Source organism: Homarus americanus, unplaced genomic scaffold (genome assembly GCF_018991925.1).
Source record: "Homarus americanus isolate GMGI-L3 unplaced genomic scaffold, GMGI_Hamer_2.0 scaffold46583, whole genome shotgun sequence".
NCBI lineage: Eukaryota > Metazoa > Arthropoda > Malacostraca > Decapoda > Nephropidae > Homarus > Homarus americanus.
Genome location: NW_024731675.1, coordinates 3,413,411 through 3,434,787, shown reverse-complemented (window position 1 = coordinate 3,434,787; position 21,377 = coordinate 3,413,411). Strand labels below are relative to the sequence as shown.

General features: G+C 43.5%; 1 protein-coding gene across 1 annotated transcript in view; it reads right to left on the bottom strand.

Annotated features, from left to right (window-relative positions):
• Positions 1 to 20,241, bottom strand: part of LOC121867803 — a gene marked incomplete in the record, with an annotated part of 83,735 nt that extends 63,494 nt beyond the window's left edge. The window contains 1 exon segment of the mRNA XM_042367928.1: positions 18,737 to 20,241. Coding sequence (XP_042223862.1) covers positions 18,737 to 18,842 — 106 coding nt within the window.
• Positions 20,242 to 21,377: the final 1,136 nt, after the last annotated feature.

The following is a 21,377-nucleotide window of genomic DNA, read 5'->3' as shown; positions in this document are numbered from 1 at the left end:
AATAAGGTCCCAATATAAACAATAAGGTCCCAATATAAACAATAAGGTTCCAATATAAACAATAAGGTCCCAATGTAAACAATAAGGTCCCAATATAAACAATAAGGTCCCAATGTAAACAATAAGGTCCCAATGTAAACAATAAGGTCCCAATATAAACACTATCTATCAAAATTTCACTCGTCGGCAGCCAAAGAAAGTAACCGGGTGAGACTTAACCATAGTGGCTATTTGTAACTCAGTGACCCGCTTTCTCCTACACTAGTACAGAACCGAGTACCTTATGCAGTGTGTGTGTGTGTGTGTGTGTGTGTGTGTGTGTGTGTGTGTGTGTGTGTGTGTGTGTGTGTGTGTGTGTGTGTGTGTGTGTGTGTGTGTGTGTGTGTGTGTGCTTTGTGTGTATATATGTGTGTGTGTGTGTGTGTGTGTGTGTGTGTGTGTGTGTGTATGTGTGTGTGTGTGTGTATGTGTGTGTGTGTGTGTGTGTGTGTATGTGTGTGTGTATATGTGTGTGTGTATATGTGGTATGTGTGTGTGTGTGTGTGTGTGTGTGTGTGTGTCTGTGTGTGTGTGTGTCTATGTGTTTATGTGTTCGATCCTCCTCTTACAGGACAGAATGGGGACGCGTTTCGTTGTGTCATTAACCAGACCATCAGTTATGGAAACCTGTATATTAACTTGAATGGGTGCCTGTGTCAGCTGGGGCTCTCCTGGGTACACGATTCACTGTAAATCAGGATGTCGTGGTGAGGTGCCTAAGGGATCGCTTGCCGCACCCTCAACACACTCTCTGTCTCGTGATCAACCGTTACCATCCCCTTAATTATTATCAAACGCATATTACACTAAAAGATATCATACTTATCATACTCACTAGGATATAATACTAAAATATATCATACTTATCATACTCACTAGGATATAAACCTTTATAGGAATAAATCATCCGCCAACCTATTTTTTTTGTATACGCTTAACCTCGTAAGGGAGACGGACTAACAGTGTATGTGAGTCAAGAGGCACTTGACTCAGGGTGAAGGGCGTCATTGAGGAGTAGGTGGGGAGTAATGAAGGAGATGTGCTATGAGAGGGAACTGTATCTCTGAGACTGGGATGGACTGAACGTGATCCTCTGAATACACATAAACATACACTATACTCATGCACAGAATAATACTCACTTAAACAAGGGAATATTTAAACACACACACACACACACACTTTTTCCCTGGTTAGGTTAGGTTTCCTTTCACCCGTCTTTCCATCTCTCTGTCCCCCCTCACCCTCGTTTCTACTACCGAGGTTTGCGGTGTTGAGAATATCCGGCGGAAGTGAGGAGGGAAGGATCGTGTCTGTGGCCACCAGGTAACAGGACAGGTGACCACTGGCTTCACCCAACACCTGATGCGTCCCGTTGGTCCTTTACCACTCATTATACACACACACACACACACACACCTGTCACTCAATACACCTCCTTGTGTTGGTTCAGGAAGCTACACACAACACGGCGCGGATGAATTTTAGCTGTTACTGGGAATTGAGTATGAGGGATCAATCAGCTAGGATATATTGATAGGTGTTATTAGGGATGTCACACACACACACACACACGCAATCCACTATACGCCTAGATACAGTCCACCGAGAGACAGCCACTCATCTTCCTTTTGCTACTAAATAAAAAAATGTAGCCATGGTCCATCGTGGCGGGAAAGGCATTGACAAACTTGACAAAAAAAGGCCAAATAAAGCCCATTATAATATGTACGCTAGTCCCGAGGCTCTTGATCCCACGGTCCAGACTACAACGTTACGAGGAATCATGGTAGTGGTGAAGCTAAATGTGATCCAGACTACAGCTAAATGTAATCCAAACTACAGCTAAATGTGATCCAAACTACAACTAAATGTGATCCAAACTACAGCTACAGGTATCCAAACTACAGCTACAGGTATCCAAACTACAGCTACAGGTATCCAACACTACAGGTATCCAAACTACAGGTATCCAAACCACAGCCACAGGTATCCAAACCACAGCTACAGGTATCCAAACCACAGCCAAGGCATCCCAACCACAGCCACAGGTATCCAACCACAGCCACAGGTGTAACCCAACCACAGCCACATGCATCCAAACCACAGCCACAGGCATCCAAACCACAGCCACAGGCATCCAAACCACAGCCACAGGCATCCAAACCACAGCCAAGGCATCCAAACCACAGCTACAGGTATCCAAACCACAGCCACAGGTATCCAAACCACAGCCAAGGCAGGTGTCCAAACCACAGCCACAGGCATCCAAACCACAGCTATAGTATCCAAACTACAGCTACAGGTATCCAAACTACAGCTACAGGTATCCCTCCTTCCTTTTCACCCCACCCTATTTCCTAGACCGTCTCTTCCCTCGGCAGTCGGAGGTCCTGACACGCTCGAGAGAGAGAGAGAGAGAGAGATGCAGTGAAAGGAAATAAGTCTTCTCTCTCTCTCTCTCTAAGAAGTATCGATCTATCTAAAAAACATTATTTGTTTGTCATTATTCTGGCTTCAGTTCGATTGGGAAACTGTGTCTGTTGGCTATACGAGTACAGTACTTTAGGCAGTCATTTAGTTAACAGTATAGTCCTGCCAGTCACCGTTTAGACCAGTAACTATACGGTGGTCACGTAGAGTTGCGCATCATTATATGGGAACAGTTGTTTCTTCCGCTCGGGAACCTCCGGCTATTTGACGAGTAAATGATCCTGGACGATGCTATTGAAGGCTATTTCTGATACAAAATAATAGGAGTTAGAGGCAAAGTCAGAAGCCCATCACTCAAACGACTGAATCTAACACGACGAATCACCTCATGTCACCTGTATCATTACTATATAGATCAGTTTATATCACACCTGAACATTCACCTCATGTCACCTGCATCATTATTATATAGATCAGTTTATATCACACCTGAACATTCACCTCATGTCACCTGTATCATTATTATATAGATCAGTTTATATCACACCTGAACATTCACCTCATGTCACCTGCATCATTATTATATAGATCAGTTTATATCACACCTGTTGTTCTGTCTGGCGTTAAGTAACATTCCACCACTAACACACTATAGGTTTATGGTACAGTCACACCTACACCTTCTACATGACTTCTTTACCAATATTCTTTAACCTGGACCCCCGCATCGCGAGGGAGGAAGACAAACTCGCATGTTGACTTCTATGTTCAATCTTTGAAATAAAAGTTGAGATAAACTGGTATCTATCACTACCGTCCATCACTGGTACGGCGTCCATCAAGGGGTGAGTGAGCAGAAACAGTGAGGGAGGGTGAATTACTGGGACTGTAAGGCGGTCTTTCTGAGGGAGGAGGAGGAAGAGTGGGAAGAAAAGGAGGAAGAGGAGGAGGAGGAGGAGGAAGAGGAGGAGGAAGAGAAGGAGGAAGGAGGAGGAAGAGAAGGGGAAGAGGAAGAGAGGAGGAGGAGGAAGAGAGGAGGAAGAGGAGGAGGAAAAGGAGGAGGAAGAGAAGGGGAAGAGGAAGAGAGGAGGAAGAGGAGGAAGAGAAGGGGAAGAAGAGGAAGAGGAGAAGGAGAGAAGAGGAGGGGAGGAAGAGGAAGAAGAGGAGGAAGAGAAGGGAAGAGGAGGAAGAGAAGGGGAAGAGGGGAAGTGAGAATGCAGGAGTGACTGTGAAAGGAGTTATTAAAGAAAGGAGAAGGAGGGAGAGGAAGAGAAGAATAGAAGAAAGAGGAAAAGGAAGAAGAAAAGAAAAGGAAGAGGAAGCGGAGGTAGGGGTAACGAGAGAGAATTGGAGAACAAGGAATGGTCAGGAAGAAGAGGTTACATAGGCAGAGATTATAACAGGATTGGGGTGGGGGTGGGGAGGGGGAGGGGTGGGGGGGTGGGGTGGGGAGGGGTGGGTGGGGGTGGGGGAGAGGTGGTGGGGGTGGGGAGGGTGGGAGGGGTGGGGAGGGGTGGGGAGGGGTGGGGAGGGGTGGGTGGGCTGGGAGGGGTGGGAAGGTGGTGGGGTGTGGTGGGAAGGGTTTGGGTGTAAGGCAGGTAAAAGACCGGATGGAACATAATTGGGATACCAGCTGGCAGGATGGGCAGTCAAGGATGTCTATTGGCTCCATGATAACACCACTACACTGATATCGAAATGAAATGAAAATATACTCCAGGTATTAAAATAAAACATTCCAGTGAAGGTAGTTGTAGTCCTCTTCAATAGTGCATAGGCTCGTCATATAGCCTAGGTACATTCCATTCACGTTCGCGGGCGCATAGACTTAGGTACGGTCCCTTCACTTCTGCGTTTACAGAGGCGTTTGTAAACCATTTCAGTGCGTTTACAGGGACTCGACATATAGCCTAGTAGTCCCCTTCACTTCTGCGTTTACAGGGGGTCGTCAGGTTTTGTGCAGTGTAGCAGCCCTGTGTTTGTTTACATTCGACAGAAGGAAACTCGCAATAGTAACCAACTATGGAATCAAATTAAAACCACATTAACACAAATATCTCAATGATAATGATTTGTGGAATGTTTATATGACGAGCCCCTGTAAACGCACTAGTGAAGGGACTGTACCTAGGCTATATCACGAGCCCCTGTAAACGCACTAGTGAAGGGACTGTACCTAGGCTATATGACGAGCCCCTGTAAACATACTCAGTGAAGGGACTGAACCTAGGCTATATGACGAGCCCCTGTAAGCGCACTAGTGAAGGGACTGAACCTAGGCTATATGACGAGAGCCCTGTAAACGCACTAGTGAAGGGGACTGTACCTAGGCTTATATGACGAGCCCCTGTAAACATACTCAGTGAAGGGACTGTACTAGCTATATGACGAGCCCCTGTAAACGCACTAGTGAAGGGGACTGTACCTAGGCTATATGACGAGCCCCTGTAAGCGCACTAGTGAAGGGAATGAACCTAGGCTATATGACGAGCCCCTGTAAACGCACTAGTGAAGGGGACCTGAACCTAGGCTATAGACGAGCCCCTGTAAAACATACTAGTGAAGGGGACTGTACCTAGGCTTATATGACGAGCCCCTGTAAACGCACTTCAGTGAAGGGACTGTACTTAGGCTATATGACGAGCCCCTTTAAACGCACTAGTGAAGGGAACTGAACCTAGGCTATATGACGAGCCCCTGTAAACGCACTAGTGAAGGAGACTGTACCTATGGCTATATGACGAGCCCCTGTAAACGCACTAGTGAAGGGAATTGTACCTAGGCTATACGACGAGCCCCTGTAAACCGCACTAGTGAAGGAACTGTACCCAGGCTTATATGACGAGCCCCTGTAAACGCACACTAGTGAAGGGACTGTACCTAGGCTATACAACGAGCCCCTGTAAACGCACTAGTGAAGGGGACTGTACCTAGGTTATACGACGAGCCCCTGTAAACATACTAGTGAAGGGGACTGTACCTAGGCCATACGACGAGCCCCTGTAAACGCACTAGTGAAGGGGACTGTACTCCAAGCTATATGACGAGCCCCTGTAAACGCACTAGTGAAGGGACCGTACCTAGGCTTATATGACGAGCCCTGTAAACGCACTAGTGAAGGACTGTACCTGCTATATGACGAGCCCCTGTAAACGCACTAGTGAAGGGGACTGTACCTAGGCTATATGACGAGCCCCTGTAAACGCACTAGTGAAGGGGACTGAACATGGGATTCAACATGACAGTAAACAAACAAGACTCGGGTTCACCACTTATACAACATCGCGCCAGGTTATTTTTCTCACACTGAAAACCACAATTATTTTTAACTCACAGCAAAATTACGAACACTGAACCACAACCTAACCTAACCTAACCTAACCACAACCAGTAAATAGCTCAAAACAGTCATCACAGTCTTACAATACACTGAAGGTGAGCTCCTCCACTAACCTAACCTAACCTAACCTAGCCAAACCTAACCTAACCACAACCAGTAAATAGCTCAAAACAGTCATCACAGTCTTACAATACACTGAAGGTGAGCTCCTCCACCTAAACTAATCTAACCTAATCTAACGTAACCTAACCTAACCTAATCAAACCTAACATAATCTAATTTAATCTAACCTAGGACAATGTTTACACTAAGACTGCAGCGACGTGAAAACTCCGATTGGAAGTGAAAGCCAACAGTGTAAATCTAACATAATGCTGCCACACTAGACGCATTTCACCACCCTGTGCACACACTCTCTCTCTCTCTCTCTCTCTCTCTCTCTTTATATCTGTATAATTTCTATATTATTTGTCTGCCTCTCATTTTTCTCTCCTCTTTTCTTTTCTCTCTTTCTGTCTATTTGACAGAGAGAGAGAGAGCTCACCACCTCCCCACAAAACAGGTAATGAGTCAGCCACGTGGAAGAAAGATTGTGTGTGTCCAGGTAATGACGGTGGAGTCTAGAGAGTGTTACACCTTGAAAAAAAAAAAAGAGAGGAGAGAGAGAGAGAGAGAGAGAGAGAGAGAGAGAGAGAGAGAGAGAGTGTGTGTGTGTGTACAGGGTGGTGTTATACGTCTAGTGTGGCAGCATTATGTTAGTGTTAAGGTACAAGCCATACTTGCTTCCTCTCACTTTCAGCTACCGCCGCTGGCTAGCCCTCATGACGAACAAGGAAACAACCTTGCGTAAGTCTTCCCCTGCCAGTACACAGCCTCTTCACCATCAAGACTCCTGCTGTGCCTCCTCGTGGCAACACACGGTAACTGGGTGACTAGCGGCCCCAGGCGAGACCAGCAGGGGATCTCGGAGCAGCAGTGTGCCCCAGAGGGACGGAACATAGGCCCACTGGCCTGTGGACACACCCTGGTGCTTACCAACCACTGCCCAGCTGCCTTGCAGATTAACCTTGACAGCATAAGACTACAGGATGGAACCCCGAGCGAAAAATCTGCGGTGGAGCCTCGCATCAGGCAGACATGCTTACAGAGCTCCATTAAGATCCCAACGGCGGTATAGGCGGAATAGATGACCACCATGGAAACCCAACGACTACACCGGCAGATGAAGTCAATGCCTGATGGACAGGCTACTAAGGCGAAACTCAACAAACTGGGCTATTGGCAGTCCACTGCAATCCTCCCTCTCCCCAGTTGTTGCAACACTTGCACCACTGGATCAGGAAAAGGGAGAGCCAAGACGTGGTTGCAGCCTGTGCTCCTGCCTCACCACATATTCAACTCACGCGCAGCCATCATCCATCTCATCATAATTTCCATCGTCATCAAAACCCCAAAAGTCCTATGGCGACGGGGACAGGCAGAGATGACTGCAGGGAGTCTCTAGTCACAACTCTGCACATGGGCGGCACAGATAAGATGGTCACACTGGGATCAAGGCAGCAGTGCAATCCGGTCCTGTCTGTACGACTGAGCAGCCCTTACCAGGAGCCACTCTGCTCACCCCACATGGGGAGGGGGCTAAAAAAGGTGCCCTAAACATAGCCTGCCTGGGCAACTGTACATATCAAAGCTGCATGGAAGGTCAGGACCCTTCTGGATACTGGTACAAATGAGCATCCTGAAAGAAGAACCGCCCTTGTGGCAAACAAGCGGTCTGGGTATAACATCGATAAAGCAGCCATTAACGAGTCCCGGCTCCCAGACGAGGATCGATTCATGGAACGGCGATCTGGCTATACCTTCTTCTGGAAGAGTAAGCCTGCTGCGGAAAAATCCGCATTTATGGAGTTGGTTTTGCCATTCATCAATCCATCTTACACAGGCTAACTGAAATGTGTGTTGGGATCAACGAGCGCCTCATGACTCTCCGAGTCCCACTGAATCACTCACGTCATGCCTTCTTCATCAGTGCATACGCCCCAACACTGGATGCAGAGGAGGACATCAAGGAGGAGTTTTAAGCCGACCTCGACAGCGTAACCTGTATCCCCAGAGAAGACAAGGTTGTGCTCCTAGTACGAAGACCTAACCCCTTGACTATGACGACTTAAATACTTGAGTATGATGACTTAACCCCGTGAGTATGATGACTTAACCCCCTTGAGTATGATGACTTAACCCCTTGAGTATAACTTAATCTTGAGTATGATAACTTAACCTTGAGTATGATGACTTAACCCCTTGAGTATGATGATCAACCCCTTGAGTATGATAACTTAACCCTTGGAGTATGATGACTTAACCCTTGAGTATGATGACTTAACCCTTGAGTATGATGACTTAACCCCTTGAGTATGATAACTTAACCCTTGAGTATGATGACTTAACCCTTGAGTATGATGACTTAACCCCTTGAGTATGATGACTTAACCCCTGAGTATGATGACTTAACCCTTGAGTATGATGACTTAACCCCTTGAGTATGATGACTTAACCCTTGAGTATGATGACTTAACCCTTGAGTATGATGACTTAACCCCTTGAGTATGATGACTTAACTTGAGTATGATGACTTAACCCCTTGAGTATGATGACTTAACCCCTTGAGTATGATGACTTAACCCCTTGAGTATGATGACTTAACCCCTTGAGTACTGTACTTCCTGACTTAAGGTATGCAATACAAAAACACTTGGGGAAGAACGTAAGGATTAGTTACGTAACTGTAAATGGCCCGAGCCAACAGATATATCCTAACTACCAGCAAGATCGATTACGCGCAATTTAGCAGAACGGAATCTTGTGGTGGCGGGGGGGTGATGGGAGGGATGGGAGGGTGATGGAGGGGATGGGAGGGGGATGGGAGAGGGAGGAGGGTGATGGGAGGGTGAAAGAGGGATACTAACGACTTACGTAACGTCGTAACCAGTGCCAGCACACACCAACCATATAGAGGTGTTGTTAATAGTCGATCATTTAGGCTGGTTCGTCTGAGTGGGTGGTTTGATATCTTTAACTCGTATCATGGCATATAAAGGTTTAATACACCGTTTTATCATGTTTTATATATGTTTACTTAACCTTATTGTTCTTTTAGGTTCGAGAGAGTAAGGAGTTTCTGACAGCTGAAAAAAATCTCTTTGTGTGAGTCAGTATAAAACACCTCAGTGCCCAGCGGACCTCTGAAGGCTTAACCACCTGTAGCTTGTGTGATTTGGGTAAACATGAACCTACAGTAACTTCCTATATATATCAAAGTCGATACCTTACCACAGAGATAATGGCTGGATCCTCACCCCGGGGCACACCTTGGGAAACTTCGCAATAATATCTGTCGTTCAACTACTGTCGGGACCAACCTGTTAGCCTCTGGTCAGTGTTGTAATGAGGATGTTGGAACACTTTTTGTGGAGTGTTGCTCTTCACCCTAAGGTACGAGTGGTGCAACACACACACACACACACACACACACACACACACACACACACACACACACACACACTGTACTGCGCAATGCTTATATTATACGAGTATAACTTTTTACAAAATAATTATGATTACATTCTAGAAGCTGTGATTACTGTATGTATATTGTGTATGTTATATGTATATTGTGTATGTTGTATGTATATTATGTATGTTGTATGTATATTATGTATGTATTCCATTTATATATACTACTTATTGAGCCTAGCCAGCAGCGTGTGGCAATGCCTGTACCAGGTACCATACGCTTAGATAATGTGCCTGGCGACATCTAGAAGCTGCTAATGTATCACTTGCCACATGTCGCCTGAGAGGTCACTTGACCCATAGAGAGATCTGAGAGAGGTCAGTTGACCCATAGAGAGAGTAAGGGACGTACTGGCTCTTGTGTTGCACCTCTGTACTTCCAGCAAATAAAACCTACAAAAAACTCTACAGGTGTTTGTGTTCGCTCCTGTAGTTAGAATTGAGTACCCAGAACATGTACAATTACATCATGTCAACACATACGTAAGAACTAACATAAGAACATAAGGAGTCGAATAAGCCGGTTGGCCTGTGAATGACAGCTCCTGTCGAGAGTTACTACCACTCTCTATCATCCATGAATCTATCTAGCCCCTTGAAACTTTCCAGAGTTCCAGCACTTACTACAAAGTTGCTAAGCTTGTTCCACCTCGTCCACCACCCTATTCGTGAACCAGTTCCTTCCTATCTCCTCCTAAACCTAAACTTATCCAACTTAAACCGTTGCTCCGAGTCCTATCCTGCTCGGATTATAAGAACTTTATCTATATCTCCTTTATTGATTCCTTTCACCCACTTAAATACTTCTATCATATCTCCCCGCACTCTTCGTCTTTCTAGGGAATGCAAGTTTAGTTTCTTTAACCTATCTTGATATGGTAGGTTTCTAGTCCCAGAATCATTTTCGTCATTCTTCGCTGCACCGACTCCAGTGAATTGATATCCATTCTATATTAAGGCACCAGAACTGAACCGTATAATCGAGGTGCGGCCTGACTAGCGCAAGATATAGTTGCAATAAGACCCTGCACTCTTATTACTTACACTTCTAGATACAAAACCTAATAATCTGTTTGCCTTATTTCGAACATTAACGCACTGTTTCTAGGCCGTAGGTCCGGGCTTTCATAGCACCCCCTAAGTCTCTTTCACAAGTCGACTTTACATAAGGCGAGTCTGCACTAGGCCGGCTGTGCATGGCAGCTCCTGTCGAGAGTTACTACCACTCTCTATCATCCATGAATCTATCCAGCCTCCTTTGAAACTTTCCAGCGTTCCAGCACTTACTACAAAGTTGCTAAGCTTGTTCCACCCGTCCACCACCCTATTTGTGAACCAGTTCCTTCCTATCTCCTAAACCTTAACTTATCCAACTTAAACTGTTGCTCCGAGTCCTATCCTGCTCGGATATTATAAGAACTTTATCTATAGCCCTTTATTGATTCCTTTCACCCACTTAAATACTTCTATCATATCTCCCCGCACTCTTCGTCTTTCTAGGGAATGCAAGTTTAGTTTCTTTAACCTATCCTGATATGGAAGGTTTCTAAGTCCCGGAATCATTTTCGTCATTCTTCGCTGCACAGACTCCAGTGAATTGATATCCATTCTATAATAAGGGCACCAGAACTGAACCGCATAATCGAGGTGCGGCCTCACTAGCGCCGCAAGATATAGTTGCAATAAGACCTCTGCACCTATTACTTTACACTCTAGATATAAAACCCAATACTCTGTTTGCCTTATTTCGAACATTAACGCACTGTTTTCTAGGCCGTAGGTCCGGCCAAGTACCCCTAAGTCTCTTTCACAAGTCGACTTCTCTAGGTTCTTCCAATATTAAGTACGCTGCACTTGCTGGTGTTGAATTTCATTTGCCATTTCACAAGTAACAACTATCACATACTACCACATAACAACTATCACATACTATTACATAACAACTATCACATACTACCACATAACAACTATCACATAACTATTACATAACAACTATCACATACTACCACATAACAACTATCACATACTACCACATAACAACTATCACATTATAATTATCACATAACTATTACATAACAACTATCACATACTACCACATAACAACTATCACATTATAACTATCACATAACTATAATTATCACATAACAGTATAACCACATTATTAAGAATCTACCAACAGATCAAACTTAGAGAAACACAATCATTTTTATTTACAATTTCTAGATCATGAAATAAAAAAAAGCGTCACTCATAAGTAAACAAAATTACATACGCATGTTCGCAACAAAACGCCAGTAGAGATTTATATATAGAGAGACCTGGGTGTATAAAGCTTTCTCTTGGTGTGTGTGGGGGTAATCGAGTATACCGCTTCCAGTCTTTTAGAAACTACCGCAGCTGACGATAGTGCCTCAGGGAAGTGAACTGCCTCGTTAACTGGTTGTGTGTCTTTACTAGGAGGTGGCAGCGTTTGGGTGATATTTGTTTTTCCTTGTTTTGTGTGTCTATAGGTTAGGTTTGGTTAGGTTAGGTTTGGTTAGGTTAGGTTTGGTTATGTTAGGTTAAACAACATGTTTTTACTAGGTTGAGCTGTGCATATGGGGGAGCTCATGTTTTTTTTTCCTAGTATGATCTACTCTGCTGCTTATTGACCCTTTTAATGAGGTGTTCCTATACTATATTTCATTTTTATTCTAGGATGAACAGTTGTAAAACACTTCTGGACGGACTGTCAAATTGTCAACCAGTCAGTTAGTAACGTTAACAGTCAGTCAGTCAGTCACGTTAACAGTCAGTCAGTCAGTAACGTTAACAGTCAGTCAGTAACGTTAACAGTCAGTCAGTAACGTTAAGTAAGTCAGTAACGTTAAGTAAGTCAGTAACGTTAACAGTCAGTCAGTCAGTAACGTTAACAGTCAGTCAGTAACGTTAACAGTCAGTCAGTCAGTAACGTTAACAGCCGTCACCGTTAACAGTCAGTCAGTAACGTTAACAGTCAGTCAGTAACGTTACCAGTTAGTCAGTAACGTTAACAGTTAGTCAGTAACGTTAACAGTCATTCAGTCAGTAACGTTAACAGTCAGTCAGTCAGTAACGTAACAGTCAGTCAGTAACGTTAACAGTTAGACAGTAACGCAACAGTCAGTCAGTAACGTTAACAGTCAGTCAGTAACGTTAACAGTCAGTAACGTTAACAGTCAGTCAGTAACGTCAACAGTCAGTAACGTTAACAGTCAGTAACGCTAACAGTCAGTCAGTAACGTTAACAGTCAGTCAGTAACGTTAACAGTCAGTCAGTAACGTCAACAGTCAGTAACGTTAACAGTCAGTCAGTAACGTTCAGTCAGTCAGTAACGCTAACAGTCAGTCAGTAACGTTAACAGTCAGTCAGTAACGTTAACAGTCAGTCAGTAACGTTAACAGTCAGTCAGTAACGCTAACAGTCAGTCAGTAATGTTAACAGTCAGTCAGTAACGTCAACAGTCAGTCAGTAACGTTAACAGTCAGTCAGTAACGTCAACAGTCAGTAACGTTAACAGTCAGTCAGAAAATCATACTCAATCACACACACACACTTAAGTGACGTGGATTTTGATTACCTGTTCATCACCCATTGTTCAGGATAGATAGATAGACAGACTGACACTAGATAGAAAGATAGATCGATAGATAGATAGACAGACAGAAAGACAGGCAGACAGACAGATATTCGGTAAATTCACCATATTAGTTCACCTTAGTTCCGTTAATCAAAGGCACAGGTTAATAAATATATCGAGTCAATTAAAATTAATAATCTGAAAAAGAAGATGACAGAGAGATGTGTGTGTGTGTGTGTGTGTGTGTGTGTGTGTGTGTGTGTGTGTGAGTGTGTGTGTGTGTGTGTGTGTGTGTGTGTGTGTGTGTGTGGTTACTCAAAACAGAAGTGATTTATGTGTATATTAGAAGAGAAGATGGCAGCCCCGAAAGGTGAATGAGAGGCATTCAATAGAAAATATCACCATTGGAAAATAAACCTAACCTAACCATTCAGAAAAAAAGAACCCAAGTTGTTGGTTTTTTTCTTCCACTTGTATATCAGAATCAAAACACACTCCTCTTGTAAAACCGTAGAGACACTGTACAACATGCCAGTCCATACCTCAGGGAGTGGGTAGAAGACAGTGTTTTAAGAGGTAGCGAATGACATACCGCTAACGTTACTATTCAGAAAAAGTCACTAGAGTGAAAAATCAGTCAACGTCATCCCGTAATTCAGGAGATATGGAAGGAGTGTTGCAGAAAATTATACGCCAATCAGCTCAACGTTACATATGTGAAGACTCGTGAAAACATGTGGAGACGAAGCTATCACTCAACACCTGACAGAGTAAATTCTTATCAAAGCATCAAAACATTGCTTCATGGAGAGAGACAGACAGATAGATGATAAATAGAGGAAGACATAGAGAGAGAAAAAAACATGGATATTTAAACAGATAAAGAGTGAGAACGAGAGAGTTAGAGAGAAATATTGATAAAGGGATACAGAGAGTAAGGAAGAGCCATCTGCTACCGACAGTAACTGACATCGACATCTGCTTTCAGTGCATAACAGAAGTGCTGAGAGTGTGAGCAGTGTTCAGGTAGGGTGAGTAAGCGGGGAGAGGGAGGGAGGAAGGGGGAGAAGGGAGGAAGGGGGAGAAGGGAATTTCAACTCTGTGAATATTCCTGGTGTGTGCAAACTTCCAGGGGGGAGAGGGTGGGAGGGGGGAGACCCGTGCAGGCTAAGAGAGAGAGAGAGAAAGAGAGAGAGGAGGGGGAGTATTGAAACAACCCCATTAGTTATATTCTAGGGCGACATTTCTACAGAGATCACAGACAACAGGTCGATTCATTCCGTCCTAACGTCTGTCTCATGAGGTCCACCTGTTTACCGAGATGCATAAAGCCACTTATATGAACCTTATATATTCCCAGAAAGAACCTGGACACTGAAACTCTTAAAAACCGCTGCCATAGTCTTACATCATAAAGATCAACACAGAGCTTTTGTTTTTAAATATATATTGAGAAGTAATCTCCTGCTTCACGTAATTTCAGCGGTGTGACTGATAACATAAATTATAACTTCAAGATATGCATAAATAACAAGAGCTACAGACAGACAGTCACGCAAGTAAGAAGTTCCGTTTAAACCAAATGCCTCAGAAAGATGAGGGAACTGTAAAGTGTAGACAGAAGGAACGTTGAAAGTTTACTATAGTAATACTGTGAGAACGATAAAGGAGAAATCTTGTTGCAGAAAACATCGACAACTGGAAAATAATTAACGAAGGATTGAGAACAAAGTGATGGTCATTAAGGAATATTTTAAACATTTGAGTCTGCCTCTCTCTTACACCTTTTATTTTTGAGGGAAAACGAAAACTAAATCCGTAAGTAGACGCATCCTCTCACCCTCAGCTGTGGGTTAAAACTACAAAAGGAGACTCCAAGACCTTGAAGTGGGGATTCGGCCTCCGTTAAAGTACCACAGACACTGATAGGAAACACCAAGTTCACTGTTTGCTCTGACGCTGCTATCTCTACTGAAACATTACCTGGTTGACACTGATGAAATAATTGAGCTATTAAGTGTTTCATGTGACGTGACCAATATACTAGACAAATGGAAAGGTTTATTTTAATATCTAAACTAATTATGACTTAAACTTTACTCAACGCAGATACAGACTATGTATCCAAGTCAAAATTGAGAATAATAAGTTATGCTTTTTTCCCCAGCATAGGCGTCACACATTCCAATACAGCACCACACATCCCCAATACAGCATCACACATCCCCAACACAGCACCACACATCCCCACCACAGCATCACCACACATCCCCAACACAGCACCACACATCCCCACCACAGCATCACCACACATCCCCAACACAGCACCACACATCCCCACCACAGCATCACCACACATCCCCAACACAGCACCACACATCCCCAACACAGCACCACACATCCCCAACACAGCAATCACACATCAGCAACACAGCATCACACATCCCCAACAGCATCACACATCCCCAACAGCATCACACATCCCCAACACAGCATCACACATCCCCAACACAGCACCACACATCCCCAACATAGGACCACTCATTCTAATATAGCACCTCCAACACTCCAACCACCAACACACTCCAACACTTTCCTTTCAAAACTCTCCACCAACACACTCCTCCAACACTCCAACCACCAATACACTCCATCAGTTTCCTCCAACACTCCTCTCAACACTTTCCACCAACACCCTCCAACATTTTCCTCCAAATCTCTCCACCAATACACTCCAGCACTTTCCTCCAATACTTGCCACCAGCACTTTCCTCTCAACACTTTCCTCCAACACACTCCAACAGTTTCCTCCAACACTTACGAACACTTTCAATTCCAGATAAGTCAAGATAATTCCCGGTAAGACAAGCTGCCCCCCCCCCCTCCCCTCCCCTCCCCCTTGGGCACCACACAGCTTGTCCAGCCCTCCAGTGACACAGATTGGTGACACACTGGTGACAGGTTGGTGATAAATATTGGTGGTGATACAGCTCTCTAACAGAGCAAGGAGATACATTTAACACATCACCACACTTCCTCAACACATCACCACACTTCCTCAACACATCACCACACATCCCCAACACAGCACCACACATCCCCAACACAGCATCACACATCCCCAACACAGCATCACACATCCCCAACACAGCATCACACATCCCCAACACAGCACCACACATCCCCAACACAGCATCACACATCCCCAACACAGCATCACACATCCCCAACACAGCACCACATCCCCAACACAGCACCACACATCCCAACACAGCATCACAGCATCCCCAACACAGCATTGCACATCCCCAACACAGCATCACAGCATCCCCAACACAGCATCACCTATCCCCATCACAGCATCACACATCCCCAACACAGCACCACACATCCCCATCACAGCACCACACATCCCCAACACAGCATCACACATCCCCAACACAGCATCACACATCCCCAACACAGCACCACACATCCCCATCACAGCACCACACATCCCCAACACAGCATCACATCCCCATCACAGCACCACACATCCCCATCACACAGCACAGCACACATCCCCAACACAGCATCCCCAACACAGCATCACACATCCCCAACACAGCATCACACATCCCCAACACAGCACCACACATCCCCAACACAGCATCACACATCCCCAACACAGCATCACACATCCTCACACACACCACACACCCCAACACAGCACCACACATCCCCAACACAGCACCACACATCCCCAACACAGCATCACACATCCCCAACACAGCATCACACATCCCCAACACAGCACCACACATCCCCAACGCAGCACCACATATCCCCAACACAGCATCACACATCCCCAACACAGCACCGCACATCCCCAACACAGCATCACACATCCCCAACACATAAAAACTTATAACAACAAACTCAATGAAGTTTTAGCAACTTTTTATTTTTTATAACATCTATAAAAATATAAACTAAAATGTTGCATGAAAAATAAATATTCTTGTTTTCGATGTTTAATGTGTTGGTGTAGTTTTGGGTGTTCAGGTGAGGAAGGGGAGAGATCTAAGAACTTGACGCATCACACATGGTGAGCTGGGCATTAATAAGTAGATGGCTTCGGCATAGGTTTGTTGAATCTTCTTGTATTACATAAGATTTAAATATTTAGTAGTTATTGTCTACTTTGAGTTTATATATAACATAGTGTTATAACAAGCTATGCTGCCAAGTATACAAGAAGTACCCATGACTCATTTACATGTGCCAACAGTGGTCTATATAGGAGCTTTGCTAATGGCGAATTTGGAAACTCTTATCTCCCTTTAGCCTTCAGTTAGTGAGGTAATGGATAAGTGGTTTACGGCCAAAAACTACCACAATTATCAAGGAAAGACAAATTAAGCGTTTTTACCACCCCTAGTTGTTTAGGTCACAGGCTAACCACTGTCCTCCATTATTATCCAGTCATTAGTTCCATCTTCACTAGTGACGCTTAAAGTACGTCTAGCATCTGTGTGTGTTTTGATACGGGTTCTATAGTAGAGAAAACTGTCTTACTTCCGCCTTGCAGAAGCTTACGAGACCTCCCGAGTCACAATAAGTTACGTGGAAAAGTCAGCCATTTAAATCGAGCTGTGGACTTCATAAATCTTAAGGGAATCACACCATCACTGGAGATATGAACTCCTTAAGCACTATGATGTTGGTAACCCGTGAGTGAATCTGGGCCCTGGGGAACTGCTGACCTATCCAGTAAAAGATTGACATTGTTGATGTGTTTGATGTCTGTTTGAATATATGAATATAATGAACCTAGTTTCTATGTTCATCCTCCTAAGTCTCATGAGTGTGGTACCAGGACTCGGGTCTCACAACAAATACAAAATAGTGCAACCCTGGGCATTCCCTTAATGGATAATCCACCACAGTACAGTAAGCTAAATGCAATGCGCTGTAACCACACTGTCCCCCCCGGGCAAACAGCAAGAGGGCTCTTAGCACAACTGAGACGACTCCGTAAGAAAAGTTTAAGATAATTTTACACATTTACAAGAATAAATATTGCGTGGGAGATCGTGTCGGTTTACCATGATGAAGATAAAGACAGGGAACAGTTTGCTTCACACTTTTCCCAGCGTTAGTAGTAAGACACTTGTTGATGTCAAGGATGATCGTCGGGTTAAGCCGTAACACTTAACTACGGTTGTCTCAAATATGGAACAGTTTTTGTTTTCGCTATAACTTAACGAAAATATTTCAAATAGGGTAAAATTTACTCATTATTATTTTAGGCGTTGTTTAATATTACAACACGATCAAACTACACCCTTATTTAGTTGGGTAAGATGAAGGTAGTTATGTTACTGATGATACTATTCATTTCTTGCTCGTGATATTACCAAAACACGTACGTAAGTCTCACCCTCAGCAAATTAAATATAAGCATTAAGAATCATCTCATACAGCTCTCAACACCACCACCCACATTTACTTGGTGACATAATCAACATAACCTGAGGAACACAATACAATACTTATAACACAACAATTACAATTTCCACTAACATCAGCAGCATCAGTACGGTGGTCAATGATCAGACTCCTTCCTAGCAAGTTACAATAAGAATGTGCCCCCAGCCTTAATGAGTTACAATCACAATAGAATCTAATCATCCTTGTTAACACTCCCAATAGACACCAATCCTACAATGAGTCCACTAACCTAACCTAACCTACAAACACCAGTACATACCTTGTTTTAAGCATGCGAGGGTGATCTTCGAATCCATCTTGGAGGAGGCGGCCGACAGTCTGGCGCGGTAGATCTGACGAAGGTTGAACCACTCCTTTGGATCCATCTTCGCTGAGGTAGTGTCCCGTCGTTTACTAGCAGCAGTGAGTATAACGTTCGTAACTAATATTCTAAATTTGGGATCGAGGATTTATTCTTAGTAATTAAGTTGAATCACATGCTTTATAGTCATGCTCTGTTGGATTGTCTTCGGAGTATTATCGTTTCACATACTTTTGTCATGTACTGTAGTTACTTTACTTATTGGTCACGGGGATAATGTTTGTCTTAGTTATCATGACTCACTGTCGCCCGTCATATTACTTCGAAAGTCTACATACTGCATTTATTCAATTATTCCTTACACTTTATTTGGTTCTAAATCACTACTAGATTTTTTTTTTAAGTAATTTTAATCTATGTTTTCCCTTCTATTGTAGTTTTATAAATAACACCAAGTGGTTAGTCTTCGATCTAAGTTTACAATGCACAGTTTCTGAATTAAAGTCGTTCTTATATCTAGTGTCTGGTGGGTAACATCGCAACATCGGGGTATAAAATGCTTCATTTACTTTACAATGCAAGTATTATTATTACATTTATATTATCCTCGCCTCTTGTTTCAGGTTTATTGGTTCAATTGACGAGATACCAACATGACCCTTTTTCACGCGGTAAAGGTCTGTATGTCATAATCGTTCTGCCACTAAGTTTTGTACAGAATTCCACTTAACAACTTGAATTTTCTTAACACAAAACAGCAAACTTTCTTTCGCAATTCTCCACAGTACAAGTCACACACATCTTCACTACCTGATTATTTCTTGTATTTTAATTTTATATTTAGTCACAATTTTTCAGAGAATCGTGGGAGAATTTATAACTTAGGTCATTCTATCATTGTTATCCATCTCAATTCGTCTACATCCAATTGTCCATTTCTAAGGATACTTTAGGTTCATTAAGGTTAAGTTTAATCACAAATCACTACAACAAGTTTGATGTTATGTCTGGAAACTGGGGTCCACAGGCGTGTAAACAAAGTAGCTGACTGGCTAATACCATGAAGGGTTGGTTGATTGAGTCCACACAAGCAGCCAGGAAGGGATTGTTTCACAGCGTCTACACTCGTCACGATTACAATTTATATGATTGCTGTTTCAATTACAACCTTTTTTGTTTACGTTTTTCTCGTGCCTTTTCAGTTCACTATGTAAATTACCTAAAGTTTTTTTATTTTTTCCTCGTTATTGTTTACCCACAATCGCTAATTCTACTCCGTCACTTGCAAAGTATAATTTACATTACAACAAAATCGTATCTACTGTATGTCGCTAAACTTTGTAGCACTACAGGAAGAACTTCAACATGGAGTCAGTCAACTTTTAGGCAGGCGCAGCACTACACACACACACCCGCTCTCTCCGGTTTCTGAGCTACGTCTGTCAGCTCGTCTTCTCGCCAGTTTCGCCGCGCCATCTGTTCTAAACAAATGTCACTCGCCAAACCGTGCACTCTCATTGGCGGGTGGAGCAGAAGCCGCAAGGAGGCTAAAACATTGCATATTAGTTTACATATTGACTCTTCCTACAGCCTGAGACCAGTGCTCGGACCCTTTTAAGGTACAGTCAGCCAAATATGCACCGACCCCACCCAGGGTCTTGTGCTCGCAATTTTACCTGGCAATACTTGAAGGAAGGAAGGCTGTAGGTAAAGGTGATTGTGATTGGTGAATTTATTTTCGGCTGTATCGCTGTCAGGATAAATATTAAGCAATCCAAAAGTAGCATTTTTACAATAATAAACTATTCATCGTTATTTAAGATCATGACAAGTTTCCAAATATTCGTATATTTGCTTAAATAAAGAAGAAATTATATCAATGAATTGGCACCGCAGCTACAACCAGGGCTGCCACGAGATTCTCACATCAAATTTCAAGAATATACAGTATGTTCCACATCTAATTGAGTGTTTCATGAAGGAATTTTATTGTCTTTACAATGTGAGCATTACATAATATATCTTGACGTAAGTTAGAGAGAAGACGCTGTAGTAGACTCACTTGTCAGTCACGACATTGTATCTGATAATAATAATTGACGGTTTATTGAAAAAGTTCTGCAGCCCGAAGGCTAAAAATATACATTGGGCATAAATGACTTATTACATACATTGGTGGTTTAACAAAAGCCTTCATTAGAGAAAGGTGAAGGAACATACAGTGAACATACAGATTAATGTAGGTGTTGAACAGCAAACACGTAGTGTAGTAACTCCCTCACAGATGGTGTTAGGAGGAACCTCACGTGGTGTAGTAGTTCCCTCAGATGGTGTTATGAGGGACCTCACGTGGTGTAGTAATTCCCTCACAGATGGTGTTATGAGGGACCACGTGGTGTAGTAATTCCCTCACAGATGGTGTTATGAGGGACCTCACGTGGTGTAGTAACTCCCTCACAGATGGTGTTATGAGGGACCACGTGGTGTAGTAATTCCCTCACAGATGGTGTTATGAGGGACCTCACGTAGTGTAGTAATTCCCTCACAGATGGTATTATGAGGGACCACGTAATGTAGTAACTCCCTCACAGATGGTGTT